This window comes from Zonotrichia albicollis, chromosome 10, assembly GCF_047830755.1.
Source record: "Zonotrichia albicollis isolate bZonAlb1 chromosome 10, bZonAlb1.hap1, whole genome shotgun sequence".
Lineage (NCBI taxonomy): Eukaryota > Metazoa > Chordata > Aves > Passeriformes > Passerellidae > Zonotrichia > Zonotrichia albicollis.
Window position 1 is genome coordinate 2,314,274 of NC_133828.1, and position 15,727 is coordinate 2,330,000.

At 32.2% G+C, this 15,727-nt stretch overlaps 1 protein-coding gene across 1 annotated transcript in view; it reads right to left on the reverse strand.

The window, feature by feature from the left end:
• The window catches only part of KIF5C (kinesin family member 5C), an 82,979-nt gene that overhangs the window by 49,018 nt on the left and 18,234 nt on the right, over positions 1-15,727 (reverse strand). Inside the window, exons 2-4 of the mRNA XM_074547843.1 lie at positions 8,841-8,931; positions 5,926-5,999; positions 1,670-1,774 (exon numbers count right to left, since the gene is read on the reverse strand). Coding sequence (XP_074403944.1) covers positions 1,670-1,774; positions 5,926-5,999; positions 8,841-8,931 — 270 coding nt within the window. The remainder of the gene's footprint in view (positions 1-1,669; positions 1,775-5,925; positions 6,000-8,840; positions 8,932-15,727) is intronic.

The following is a 15,727-nucleotide window of genomic DNA, read 5'->3' on the forward strand; positions in this document are numbered from 1 at the left end:
ATACTAACTTTTACAAATAATTGTGTTCTCACACTGATGAACTTTTACAAATAATTGTGTGCTCACACTGATGAACTTTTACAAATAATTCTGTCTTCATGCTGATTAACTTTTAGAAATAATTCTGTCCTCCCACTGATGAACTTTTACAAATAATTGTGTCCTCACACTGATGAACTTTTGCAAATAATTCTGTCATTACACTGATGAACTTTTACAAATAATTGTGTTCTCACACTAGCTTTTACAAATAATTGTGCCCTCACACTGATCAACTTTTACAAATAATTGTGTCTTCATATTGATTAACTTTTACAAATAATTGTGTCCTCACACTGATGAACTTTTACAAATAATTGTGTCTTCATGCTGATGAACTTTTACAAATAATTCTGTCATTACACTGATGAACTTTTGCAAATAATTGTGCCCTCACACTGATGAACTTTTAGAAATAATTGTGTCCTCACACTGATTAACTTTTAGAAATAATTTTGTCTTCATGTTGATTAACTTTTACAAATAATTCTGTCATTACACTGATGAACTTTAGAAATAATTGTGTCCTCACACTGATTAACTTTTACAAATAATTGTGTTCTCACACTGATGAACTTTTACAAATAATTGTGTCTTCATGCTGATGAACTTTTGCAAATAATTCTGTCATTACACTGATGAACTTTTACAAATAATTGTGTCCTCACACTGATCAACTTTTACAAATAATTGTGTGCTCACACTGATGAACTTTTACAAATAATTCTGTCTTCATGCTGATTAACTTTTACAAATAATTCTGTCATTACACTGATGAACTTTTACAAATAATTGTGCCCTCACACTGATTAACTTTTACAAATAATTGTGTCTTCATATTGATTAACTGTTACAAATAATTGTGTCCTCACACTGACTAACTTTTACAAATAATTCTGTCATTACACTGATGAACTTTAGAAATAATTGTGTTCTCACACTGATTAACTTTTACAAATAATTGTGTCCTCACACTGACTAACTTTTACAAATAAAAATAATAACTTCCATCCCACATCTTGGACACAGCATGTCAGGATTTTCCCAAATCTCCATGGTCTTTATGGTCAGAACCAGCAGAACCCAACCTCTGGAAAAGCTGCAGAAAATCAATTTTTGGTTCCAGCAAACCCCAGCTGGACACACCCCCCAGAAAAAAAAAAAAAAAAAAAAATTAATCCAGAAGCAACATCAGCAATAAATCTTGAAAATTGTGTTGTAAAAGGGATGGAGGGAAAAAAAAAAAAAAACCCCAAAACAAAATAGAAGGTGGCAAGGCAGATTTCCCATGGACTGGTCCCAACCAAGGGGTGATCCCACCTAAATTGCACCCAAAAATTCCACATAAATGTACCCAACCAAGGGGTGATCCCACCAAAAATTGCACCCAAAAATTCCACATAAATGTACCCAACCAAGGGGTGATCCCACCAAAATTGCACCCAAAAATTCCACATAAATGTACCCAACCAAGGGGTGATCCCACCAAAATTGCACCCAAAAATTCCACATAAATGTACCCAACCAAGGGGTGATCCCACCTAAATTGCACCCAAAAATTCCACATAAATGTACCCAACCAAGGGGTGATGCCACCAAAATTGCACCCAAAAATTCCACATAAATGTACCTTGATGTGGAACTCCAGGTTCTCATCCATGGAGTAGATGTGGTCGAAGATGTCGTGGGCGATCCTGGGGATGATTCCCATCAGCTGAGGGTCGTGGAGCTTCCCCTGGGGACAAAATCCCAAAATTTACACAGGAATCCCACTGCTGCCCCAATTTATTGTTGGATTGTACATAGGGGCTATATGGGAGGGCCTTTTTGATTTTATACATATATAAAAATCTCTATTTTAGACTGTATTTAAGGAATTCCAGGTGAAAATCCTGAAGTGTGAGGGGCACTCAGCCACAGCTGGCACTGTTTGAAATCAGTAGAAATTCCTGTTGATTTTCATATTTAAAATATTTAAATAATATTTTAATGTTAGAATATTTAAAATTACTTTATTGGGTTATATATATATAAAAAAACATATGTAGATATACATGTATATATATGTGTATATACGTGTATATATGTGTACATATGTGTATGTATATATATTAAAAATATATATATATGTATACATATATATGAATATATATATATGTAGGTATGTATGTATATATAAAAATCTATATTTTGGCCTTAATTTAAGGAAATCCAGGTGAAAATCCTGAAGCGTGAGGGGCACTCAGCCACAGCTGGCACTGTTTGAAATCAGTAGAAATTCCTGTTGATTTTTATAATTAAAATATTTAAATAATATTTTAATGTTAGAATATTTGAAATTATTTTACTGGGCTATATATATAAATAAAAAAAATATGTAGATATATATGTATATATATGTGTATATACGTGTATATATGTGTACATATGTGTATGTATATATATTAAAAATATATATATATGTATATATATATATATGACTATATATATGTAGGTATGTATGTATATACAAAAATCTATATTTTGGCCTTAATTTAAGGAATTCCAGGTGAAAATCCTGAAGTGTGAGGGGCACTCAGCCACAGCTGGCACTGTTTGAAATCAGTAGAAATTTCTGTTGATTTTTATATTTAAAATATTTAAATAATATTTTAATGTTAGAATATTTCAAATTACTTTATTGGATTATATATATATATTAAAAAAAATGTAGATATATATGTGTATATATGTGTATATACATGTATATATGTGTACATATGTGTACATGTAAATATATATGTATATATATATATGTGTGTATATATATGTATGTATGTAGGTATGTATGTATATATAAAAATCTATATTTATATATTTTTTAATATATATATATATAAAAATCTATATTTTGGCCTTAATTTAAGGAAATCCAGGTGTAAAACCCAAAGTGTAAGGGACACACAGCCACAGCTGCCATTATTTAAATCAGCAGAAATTTCTGTGAATTTTTTATTAAAAAGAATAATTTTATTATTTTTTATTTTTATTTATTTTATTTTATATTTATATATATATGTGTGTGTATATATAAAAATCTATATTTTGGACTATTTTTAAGGAAATCCAGGTGTAAAACCCAAAGTGTGAGGGACACACAGCCACAGCTGCCATTATTTAAATCAGCAGAAATGTCTGTGGATTTTTATTAAAAATAATTTTTTTTAAATTTTATTTTATATTTATATATATATGTATGTGTATATATAAAAATCTATATTTTAGACTATTTTTAAGGAAATCCAGGTGTAAAACCCAAAGTGTAAGGGACACACAGCCACAGCTGCCATTATTTAAATCAGCAGAAATTTCTGTGGATTTTTATTAAAAATAAATTTTTTAAAATTTTATTTTATATTTATATATATGTATGTGTATATATAAAAATCTATATTTTAGACTATTTTTAAGAAAATCCAGGTGTAAAATCTGAAGTGTGAGGGACACACAGCCACAGCTGCCATTATTTAAATCAGCAGAAATTTCTGTAGATTTTTTTATTAAAAATAATAATTTTATTATTTTTTATTTATTTTATTTTATATTTATATATATATGTATGTGTATATATAAAAATCTATATTTTGGACTATTTTTAAGGAAATCCAGGTGTAAAACCCAAAGTGTAAGGGACACACAGCCACAGCTGCCATTATTTAAATCAGCAGAAATTTCTGTAGATTTTTATTAAAAATAATTTTTTTAAAATTTTATTTTATATTTATATATATATGTATGTGTTTATATAAAAATCTATATTTTGGACTATTTTTAAGGAAATCCAGGTGTAAAACCCGAAGTGTAAGGGACACACAGCCACAGCTGCCATTATTTAAATCAGCAGAAATTTCTGTGGATTTTTATTAAAAATAAATTTTTTTTAATGTTATTTTATATTTATATACATATGTATGTGTATATATAAAAATCTATATTTTAGACTATTTTTAAGGAAATCCAGGTGTAAAACCCAAAGTGTAAGGGACACACAGCCACAGCTGCCATTATTTAAATCAGCAGAAATTTCTGTGGATTTTTATTTAAAATAATTTTTTTTAAATTTTATATTTATATATATATATGTATGTGTTTATATAAATATCTATATTTTAGACTATTTTTAAGGAAATCCAGGTGTAAAATCTGAAGTGTGAGGGACACACAGCCACAGCTGCCATTATTTAAATCAGCAGAAATTTCTGTAGATTTTTATTAAAAATAATTTTTTTAAAATTTTATTTTATATTTATATATACATGTATGTGTATATATAAAAATCTATATTTTAGACTATTTTTAAGGAAATCCAGGTGTAAAAGCTGAAGTTTAAGGGACACCCAGGCACAGTTCCTTCTGCTTAAATCAGAAATTTCAGTGGATTTTTATTTATTATTATTATTTTCTATTTTTATATATAATGTATTATTATTGTTGTTTTTATTATTTATATATATATATGTATGTATATATATTAAAAAATCAATATTTTATCCAGGTGTAAATCCTGAAGTGTGAGGGACACTAATTAACTTAACTAACTGATTAACAGCTGTTAATCAGTTAATTAACTGTTAATTAACTGTTAATTAACTGTTAATCAGTTAACTAACTGATTAACAGCCTCAGCTGCCACTGATTAAAATAATAGAAATTTCTATGTATTATTATTATTATTATTACTATTATTTTTACTATATTATTATTATTACTATTATTATTACTATTATTATTACTATTGTTACTATTATTATTGTCATTATTACTATTGGTTTTATTACTATTGCTATCATTTATTATAATATTTTATTATATATAATTATATAAGTTATATAATATTTAATATATTATATAATGTATAATATATATTAATTTTATACATTATATATGGAATTATGGTTATTTTTATTATATATATTTTTAACATGCATATGTATGTATATATTTTTAAAAATCTATATTTTAGACTGTATTTAAGGAAATCCAGGTGTAAAATCTGAAGTGTGAGGGACACTCAGCCACAGGTGCCACTGTTTAAATTCAGTAGAAATTAATAATAATAATAATAACAATAATAACAATAATAACAATAATAACAATAATAACAATAACAATAACAATAACAATAACAATAATAATAATAATAATAATAATAATAATAATAATAATAATAATAATAATAGTTATATTTCATTATATATGTAATACAATATTTAATATACTATATAATATATATTACTTTTATTTATTATATTAAAAATTATGGTTATTGTAATTATATATATTTTTAACATATATGTATGTATGCATATATTTTTTATAATCTGTATTTTAGACTATATTTAAGGAAATCCAGGTGTAAAAGCTGATGTGTGAGGGACAATCAGCCACTGTTTAAAATCACCAGAAACTTCTGTGCAATTTTTATTTAAAATAATTATTCATTCTTAGTAGCGTTAGTATTATATTTTTTTATTATATTTTGTTATGAAATATAATTATATCTTGTGGTTTATTTAGATAAATTTGGGATTTATTTCGATAAATTATGATTTATTTAGATAAATTTGTAGTTTAGATAAATTTGTGATTTATTTAGACAAATTTGTGATTTATTTAGCCAAATTACGATTTATTTAGATAAATTTGTAGTTTAGATAAATTTGTGATTTATTTTGGCAAATTTGGGATCTATTTAGACAAATTATGATTTATTTAGAGAAATTTGGGATTTATTTAGACAAATTTGTGATTTATTTAGCCAAATTATGATTTATTTGGAGAAATTTGGGATTTATTCAGCTCCTTCCCACCCAACAGATTTAATTTTAATTTCATTTTCCCCAGTACCTCCATGGTGTGTGTTTTTCCTGACGAGGTCTGTCCATAGGCAAAGATGGTGCCATTGTAGCCTTCCAGAACATCTGCAAAAAGAGGGAAAACAATTAAAAATCTTCAATTACACCCTCAGGATGAATAATCTGCATTTTTCAAGTCTTTACAGTGCTGAGGATGAAAAGGGAAGCAATTTGTGCAATAAAAAATGGGGAAAATATGAAATATTGAGGTAATTTTAGGCTAAAAAATATTACACTGCATTATTATTATTTTATTTATCATATCATATATGTAGCATATATAGTATATAGTGTATAAATATTATATAGTATATATTACATATTATAAATTAAATAAAATATACAGTAATATTATATAATTATGTCATATATAATGTATAACATAATTATATAACATATATTACATTCTATATACTATATGATATGTAATACACATAAATACATTACATATATATTTAATGAAATATTATATTATATTATATTATATTATATTATATTATATTATATTATATTATATTATATTATATTATATATTAAAGTAAATTTTATATAATATTTATTATTAAATTTGGTTAAATTTAAAAAAATTAGCTTGAATTAAAAGCAAAAATGGAAAAAAGTAGGGAAAAGGGGGAGAAGAAAGGTGGGGAAAGGGGGGAATAAAAGGGTGTAAAGGGGAAAAAGGGAAAAATAAGGGGAAAAATTAATAAGGGGAAAAAGGGGGGAAAATAAGGGAAAAATAGGGGAAAATTAGGGGAAAAATAATAGGGAAATGAAAAAATGGGGGGAAAATAATAATGGGGGAATAATAATAATGGGGGAATAATAATAATAGGGGGAAATAATAATGGGGGAAAATAATAATGGGGAAAAATAATAATGGGGGAAATATAAGGGAAAAAATAGGGGAAAATTGGGGAAAAATAATAGGGAAATGAAAAATAGGGGGAAAATAAAAATAAGGGGAAAATAATAACGGGGGGAATAATAATAGGGGAAAATAATAATGGGGAAAATAATTATGGGGGAAAATAATAATGGGGGAAATAGGGGAAAAGGGGGGGAATAAAGGGGAAAAATAAGGAAAAAATTGGGGAAAATTAGGGGAAAAATATTAGGGAAATGAAAAATAGGGGGAAAATAAAAATAAGGGGAAAATAATAACGGGGAATAACAATAATGGGGGGAAATAATAAGGGGGGTAATAATAATAATAGGGGGAAATAATAATGGGGAGAAATAATAATAGGGAGAAATAATAATGGGGGGAAATAATAATGGGGGAAATAGGGGAAAAATAGGGAGGAAAGGGTGAAAATGGGGGGAAAATAAAGGAAAATGAATTGAGGGGGAAGGGTGAAAAAGGAGGAAAAGGGGGAAAAAAGAGGGGGACAAAATGGGGAGAAAAGGGGAAAAAAGGGTTGTTATGTCCAGGTGAATGCAAAGCACCAGCTGAGCCAGCAGGAAATATTAATTATTGATTAATTACTGATTAATGAACTGTTATGCAAGAAAATTGCTCAGAATTTGCATCGATATTTGCATTTTGCTGGAGGAAGCAGAGAGCAGCAATTTACCTTCCCAATTAACAAAACCCACCTCATCCTCTTCAAACAAAAAACCCAAAAAAAACCAAAATAACCCAAAAAACCCCAGCCCTCTGCATCACCTGCAGTGAAAACAAATCACAAGTGGCAGCTTTGAGTTATTTTTGGTGGAAGATTTTCCACCTTTAGTCATTTACAGACCATCTGTGACCAAAAACCTGCACAAAACTCCAGAGGGAAAGGAGGAAAAAAAAATCAGATTAAAAAAGACACTGAAGCAAGAGCAGGTGGGGTTTTAACATCATTTGCAGAAAAAAAATGAAATAATAAGTCCAAGTGTTTTTCTCAATTCCAACTCTCCCCTCAAGGATTTTCAGTTAAATCCCATTTAATTAATTTAATATATTTATTACATACATATGTATATATGGAAATACATAATAACTTTAAGAAATGTTTAAAGATGAGACCAGAAAGTTGAATTTTTTTTTTCCTAAAACTGCAAAAAAGATGTTCTCCAGCTCAGCATCTTCACTTTGATAGTTTGATGTCGATAGTTTTATCAATATCAGCAAGGATGGATCATCCAGCACAAAAACAAAGCATGAGGGTGATTATTATTTTGACATTATTATATAAATATTACATTAAATATTATTTCGATTATTATATAAAATATTGTATATTTTTTGAATTATATAAATATTACATCAAATATTATTTCGATTATTATATAAAATATCGTATATTTTTTGAATTATATAAATATTACATTAAATATTATTTCGATTATTATATAAAATATTGTATATTTTTTGAATGATGGGGGAGTACGGCCTGTGATTAAAACGCCCCCCAAAAAAATTGGATTATCAAGTGCAAACCTTGAAATCTCCCCAGTTTATGGAGGTTTTGTTCCAAGAACAGGGTGTTTTCCATGAGGTTTGAAATTTCAGTTTGAGATCCAAACTCTCTGCATGCAGAGCAACTCCCAAACCAGCTCTTCAATGCTTTTGAAGTTTTACAGTTTTACATCCACTCATTTCACATCCCCACTCCAATTTCACATCCACTCAATTTTACAGAAATTCCACGCTCCTCCTGCACTGAACTGCACCACAACCACACTTTTTACCCCTCACATCCCAAAAAAAAAAATATTTTGTGTGGGATAACAAGGAGAGAACACAGAACAACTGCTGCAATTCCTTTAGTTCATTTCTTTGTTTTTTTTTTTTCACCCAGACAACCCCTCAAAAAAAAGGAAATACTTGGAATTACCAATGCCAAACACTCTAAATATTCATTATTCAGATTTAAACAGCTGGAGGGCACAGAAACCTCCGAGGACAACACCTACCTTTGACAATCTGCTTGGCACAGGCATTATAAACTTGTTCCTGGGTTGTGTTGGGAGGTAACACCCTGTCAAAGACATAGGGCTTCCCTTGCTGCAAAAAAAAAAACCAAAAAAAATGAGAAATTCCATGAGATCCAGATCATTTCTTGCACTTTTCCAGCCTGGAATGCAGGATTTCCCACTGGAAAATGGGCAGGGCACTGCACAGAGGGGTATTTTGTGAACAGATGGGGAATTTTGGGTGCTCCAAAGCCATTTTTTTCGCTGTGGCTGGTAAATAAAAGGTGGCAGATGTTCCCTGAGTGACACACTGGGGTCACAGCCACGGATGTGGGACACAATCAGCTGGAACTGCAGGAGCTGGGTATTCCCTTCCCCTCCTGGGAATTCAGGGGGAAGGAAATGTAATTAGTTAAATATAAATATTGGGGAAATAGCCATGTAAATATTGAGGGAATAGCCATGTAAATATTGGGGGAAATAGCCACATAAATATCATGGGAATAAACAAATATTGGGCCAATAAACCTGTAAATATCAAGGGATTAACCCTGAAAATATTGGGGGAATAATCCTGTAAATACTGGGGGAATAGCCATGTAAATATTGGGGGAATAGCCATGTAAATATTGGAGAAATAGCCATGTAAATATCAGGGAACTATCCTGTATATATTGGGGGAATAATCCTATAAATATCAAGGGATTAACCCTGTAAATATTGGGAGAATAATCCTGTAAATATTGGGGGAATAATCCTGTAAATATTGGGGGAATAATCCTGTAAATACTGAGGGAATAGCCATGAAAATATTGGGGGAATAGCCACATAAATATCATGGGAATAAACGAACCTGTAAATATTGGGGCAATAATCCTGTAAATATCAAGGGATTAACCCTGTAAATATTGGGAGAATAATCCTGTAAATATTGGGGGAATAATCCTGTAAATTGGAGAAATAGCCATGTAAATATTGGGGGAACAGACACGTAAATATTGGGGAAATAGCCACGTAAATATTGGGGGAATAATCCTGTAAGTATTGGAGAAATAACCACGTAAATATCAGGGAACAATCCTGTAAATATTGGGGGAATAATCCTATAAATATCAAGGGATTAACCCTGTAAATATTGGGGGAATAATCCTGTAAATATTGGGGAAACAGCCATGTAAATATTGGGGGAATAATCCTGTAAGTATTGGAGAAATAACCATGTAAATATCAGGGAACAATCCTGTAAATATTGGGGGAATAATCCTATAAATATCAAGGGATTAACCCTGTAAATATTGGCAGTATTATCCTGAAAATATTGGGGGAATAGCCATGTAAATATTGGGGAAATAACCAGGTAAATATTGGGGGAATAATCCTGTAAATATTGGGGAAATACCCATGTAAATATTAGGGGAATAATCCTGTAAATTGGGGAAATAGCCATGTAAATTTGGGGGGAATAATCCTGCAAATATTGGGGAAATAAACCTGTAAATATTGGGGGAATAACCCCATAAATATTGGGGGAAATAGCCAGGTAAATATCGAGGGAATAGCCATGTAAATATTGAGGGAATAGCCACATAAATATCATGGGAATAAACAAACCTGTAAATATTGGGGCAATAAACCTGTAAATATCAAGGGATTAACCCTGTAAATATTGGGGGAATAATCCTGAAAATATTGGGGGAAGAGCCATGTAAATATTGGGGGAATAATCCTGTAAATTGGTGAAATAGCCATGTAAATATTGGGGGAATAATCCTGTAAGTATTGGAGAAATAACCATGTAAATATCAGGGAACAATCCTGTAAATATTGGGGGAATAATCCTGTAAATATCAAGGGATTAACCCTGTAAATATTGGGAGAATTATCCTGAAAATATTGGGGGAATAGCCATGTAAATATTGGGGAAATAATCCAGTAAATTAGGGAAATAGCCATGTAAGTTTTGGGGGAATAATCCTGCAAATATCGGGGAAATAAACCTGTAAATATTGGGGGAATAACCCCATAAATATTGGGGGAAATAGCCATGTAAATATTGAGGGAATAGCCATGAAAATATTGGGGGAAATAGCCACATAAATATCATGGGAATAAACGAACCTGTAAATATTGGGGCAATAAACCTGTGAATATCAAGGGATTAACCCTGTAAATATTGGGAGAATTATCCTGTAAATATTGGGGGAATAATCCTGTAAATATTGGGGAAATAACCAGGTAAATATTGGGGGAATAATCCTGTAAATATTGGGGGAATAACCAGGTAAATATTGGGGGAATAATCCTGTAAATTGGGGAAAGAGCCATGTAAATTTTGGGGGAATAATCCTGCAAATATCGGGGAAATAAACCTGTAAATATTGGGGGAATAACCCCATAAATATTGGGGGAAATAGCCATGTAAATATTGGGGGAATAGCCATGAAAATATTGGGGGAATAGCCATGAAAATATTGGGGGAATAGTCACATAAATATCATGGGAATAAACGAACCTGTAAATATTGGGGCAATAAACCTGTGAATATCAAGGGATTAACCCTGTAAATATTGGGGGAATAATCCTGCAAATATTGGGGGAATAATCCTGTAAATATTGGGGGAATAATCCTGAAAATATTGGGGGAATAGCCAGGTAAATATTGGCGAAATAACCAGGTAAATATTGGGGGAATAATCCTGTAAATATTGGGGGAATAGCCAAGTAAATATTGGGCAAATAATCCAGTAAATTAGGGAAATAGCCATGTAAATTTTGGGGGAATAATCCTGCAAATATCAGGGAAATAAACCTGTAAATATTGGGGGAATAACCCCATAAATATTGGGGGAAATAGCCATGTAAATATTGGGGGAATAATCCTGTAAATATTGGGGGAATAATCCTGTAAATATTGGGGGAATAATCCTATAAATATCAAGGGATTAACCCTGTAAATATTGGGAGAATAATCCTGCAAATATTGGAGGAATAATCCTGTAAATTGGGGAAATAGCCATGTAAATATTGGGGGAATAATCCTGTAAATTGGGGAAATAGCCATGTAAATTTGGGGGGAATAATCCTGCAAATATTGGGGGAATAAACCTGTAAATATTGGGGGAATAACCCCATAAATATTTGGGGAAATAGCCATGTAAATATTGAGGGAATAGCCATGAAAATATTGGGGGAATAGCCACATAAATATCATGGGAATAAACGAACCTGTAAATATTGGGGCAATAAACCTGTAAATATCAAGGGATTAACCCTGTAAATATTGGGGGAATAATCCTGTAAATATTGGAGAAATAGCCATGTAAATGTTGGGGGAATAATCCTGTAAATTGGGGAAATAGCCATGTAAATATTGGGGGAATAATCCTATAAATATCAAGGGATTAACCCTGTAAATATTGGGAGAATAATCCTAAAAATATTGGGGGAATAGCCATGTAAATATTGGGGAAATAACCAGGTAAATATTGGGAGAATAATCCTGAAAATATTGGGTGAATAATGCTGAAAATATTGGGGGAATAGCCATGTAAATATAGGCAAAATAACCAGGTAAATATTGGCGAAATAACCCCATAAATATTGGTGGAAATAGCCATGTAAATATTGAGGGAATAATCCTGTAAGTATTGGGGGAATAATCCTGTAAGTACTGGGGGAATAACCATGTAAATATCAGGGAACAATCCTGTAAATTTTGGGAGAATAATCCTGAAAATATTGGGGGAATAGCCATGTAAATATTGGGGGAATAATCCTGTAAATATTGGGGGAATAGCCAAGTAAATATTGGGCAAATAATCCAGTAAATTAGGGAAATAGCCATGTAAATTTTGGGGGAATAATCCTGCAAATATCAGGGAAATAAACCTGTAAATATTGGGGGAATAACCCCATAAATATTGGGGGAAATAGCCATGTAAATATTGAGGGAATAATCCTGTAAGTATTGGGGGAATAACCATGTAAATATCGGGGAACAATCCTGTAAATTTTGGGAGAATAATCCTGAAAATATTGGGGGAATAGCCATGTAAATATTGGGGAAATAATCCAATAAATTGGGGAAATAGCCATGTAAATTTTGGGGGAATAATCCTGCAAATATCGGGGAAATAAACCTGTAAATATTGGGGGAAATAGCCATGTAAATATTGAGGGGAACAGCCATGTAAATATTGGGGGAATAGCCACATAAATATCATGGGAATAAACGAACCTGTAAATATTGGGGGAATAATCCTGTAAATATTGGGGAAATAGCCATGTAAATGTTGGGGAAATAGCCATGTAAATATTGGGAAAATAGCCATGTAAATATTGAGGGAATAATCCTGTAAGTATTGGAGAAATAACCATGTAAATATCAGGGAACAATCCTGTAAATATTGGGGGAATAATCCTATAAATATCAAGGGATTAACCCTGTAAATATTGGGAGAATAATCCTGAAAATATTGGGGGAATAGCCATGTAAATATTGGGGGAATAATCCTGTAAATATTGGGGGAATAACCAAGTAAATATTGGGGAAATAATCCAGTAAATTAGGGAAATAGCCATGTAAGTTTTGGGGGAATAATCCTGCAAATATCGGGGAAATAAACCTGTAAATATTGAGGGAACAGCCATGTAAATATTGGGCGAATAGCCATATAAATATCATGGGAATAAATGAACCTGTAAATATTGGGGCAATAAACCTGTAAATATCAAAGGATTAACCCTGTAAATATTGGGAGAATAATCCTGAAAATATTGGGGGAATAACCCTGTAAATATCAAGGGAATAATCCTGTAAATACTGGCGTAATAGCCACGTAAATATTGGGGAAATAGCCATGTAAATATTGGGGGAATAATCCTGTAAGTATTGGGGGAATAACCATGTAAATATCGGGGAACAATCCTGTAAATATTGGGGGAATAATCCTGAAAATATTGGGGGAATAATCCTGAAAATATTGGGGGAATAATCCTGAAAATATTGGGGGAATAACCCTGCAAATATGAGGCAAACAAACCTGTAAATATTGGGGAAATAACCCCATAAATATTGGGGGAAATAGCCATGGAAGTTTTGGGGAAATAATCCTGTAAATACCAAAAGAAAAACCCTTTAAATATTAGGACTATAAGCCTGTAAATACTGGGGGAATGATCCAGTAAATATTGGGGAAATTAACCTGTAAAAACTGGGGAAATAGCCATGTAAATACCAGAGGAATAATCCTGTGAATATCAGGGAAATAGCCATGCAAATATTGAGGAAATTTTAATGTAAGTGTTGGGGGAATAACTGTGTAAATATCAGTGGAATGATCCTGTAAACATTGGGGGAATAATCCTGCAAATATTGGGGGAATAACCCTGTAAATATTGGGGGAATAACCAGGTAAATATTGGGGGAATAATCCTGTAAGTATTGGGGAAATAAACCTGTAAATATTGGGGAAATAACCCCATAAATATTGGGGAAAATAGCCATGTAAATATTGAGGGAACAATCCTGTAAATATTGGGGGAATAATCCTGTAAATATCAAGGGATTAACCCTCTAAATATTGGGAGAATTATCCTGAAAATATGGGGGGAATAGCCATGTAAATTTTGGGGGAATAATCCTGCAAATATCGGGGAAACAAACCTGTAAATATTGGGGGAATAACCCCATAAATATTGGGGGAAATAGCCATGGAAGTTTTGGGGAAATAATCCTGTAAATACCAAAAGAAAAACCCTTTAAATATTAGGACTATAACCCTGTAAATATTGGGGGAATGATCCAGTAAATATTGGGGAAATTAACCTGTAAACACTGGGGAAATAGCCATGTAAATTTTGGGGGAATAATCCTGTGAATATCAGGGATATTTATAAATATAGATATTTATAAATGTTGGGATCTCCCTGAGCCTTCCTCCTGCACCCCCAGCTCCTCACAGCCACACCCACCCGGCTCTGTGGGGCTCTTTGGGTGAATTTTGTCACCTCCCTCTTTCTGACAGGTTTTCCTCAAGGACAACAAAAGCCACGTGCACCCTGTGGGATCTCAGCCCCTCAGCACTGAGGTGTCACCGAGAGCACCCTTGGGGGGCTCGGCAGTCCTGGAATGTTCCAGAAGTGTCTGGTGGCTGGACTTTGATCCTACACAGGAGACGACACCTGTATGAGGACAGGAGGGTTTCACCGGGGTGAATGGTGAAGGGATTGGTTAATTAGAGAGTGAAACACAGGGTTTAGGATTTCTGTACAGGGGGGTTTAGAGAAGTAAGATGGAGGAATTGGGGCGTGTCCTGTCCTTCTTCTTCTTCTTCTTCTCCTCCATCTTCTGTGGTGATGGTGGCACTTTTGGATTGGTTATTACTGAAAGTGCACTGGGCAATAAGGGTGAAAGGTATTGGGGAAAAATGATAAATATTGTACACGTAACTTTGGGTATAAAGATAGGTGACCGCCCGGAGGGCAGGGAGTGTGCTCATGGCTGGCTGCTGAGCAGAGCTCTGTCGGGCCCAGAGAAAATCTTTTAGATAAACAATTAATAAACACCGAGACCGAGAAAAGAACTGAAGCCTCTTCTCGTCCTGGGCTGCCCCAAGGCCACCCCGGGCCTTTCCAGGCCCTTCAAACAGCCGAAAACAGGACAGCACCCTACAAAGGCAACACCCTCCAGATCCAAGGGGTTTGCCCCAAAGCAGAAGGGAGAACGAGCAACCATGAAAATCCCGATTTTCAGCCCTTTTCTCCCTATTGTCACCATCACAAGTGACACAACTGCTTCATTTTTTTTTCTTTTTCTTTTTTTTTTTTTTTTGTTTCAAATGTAACTCATCCTGCATTAAACACCAAAAACCAGGCAGCAATTCAAG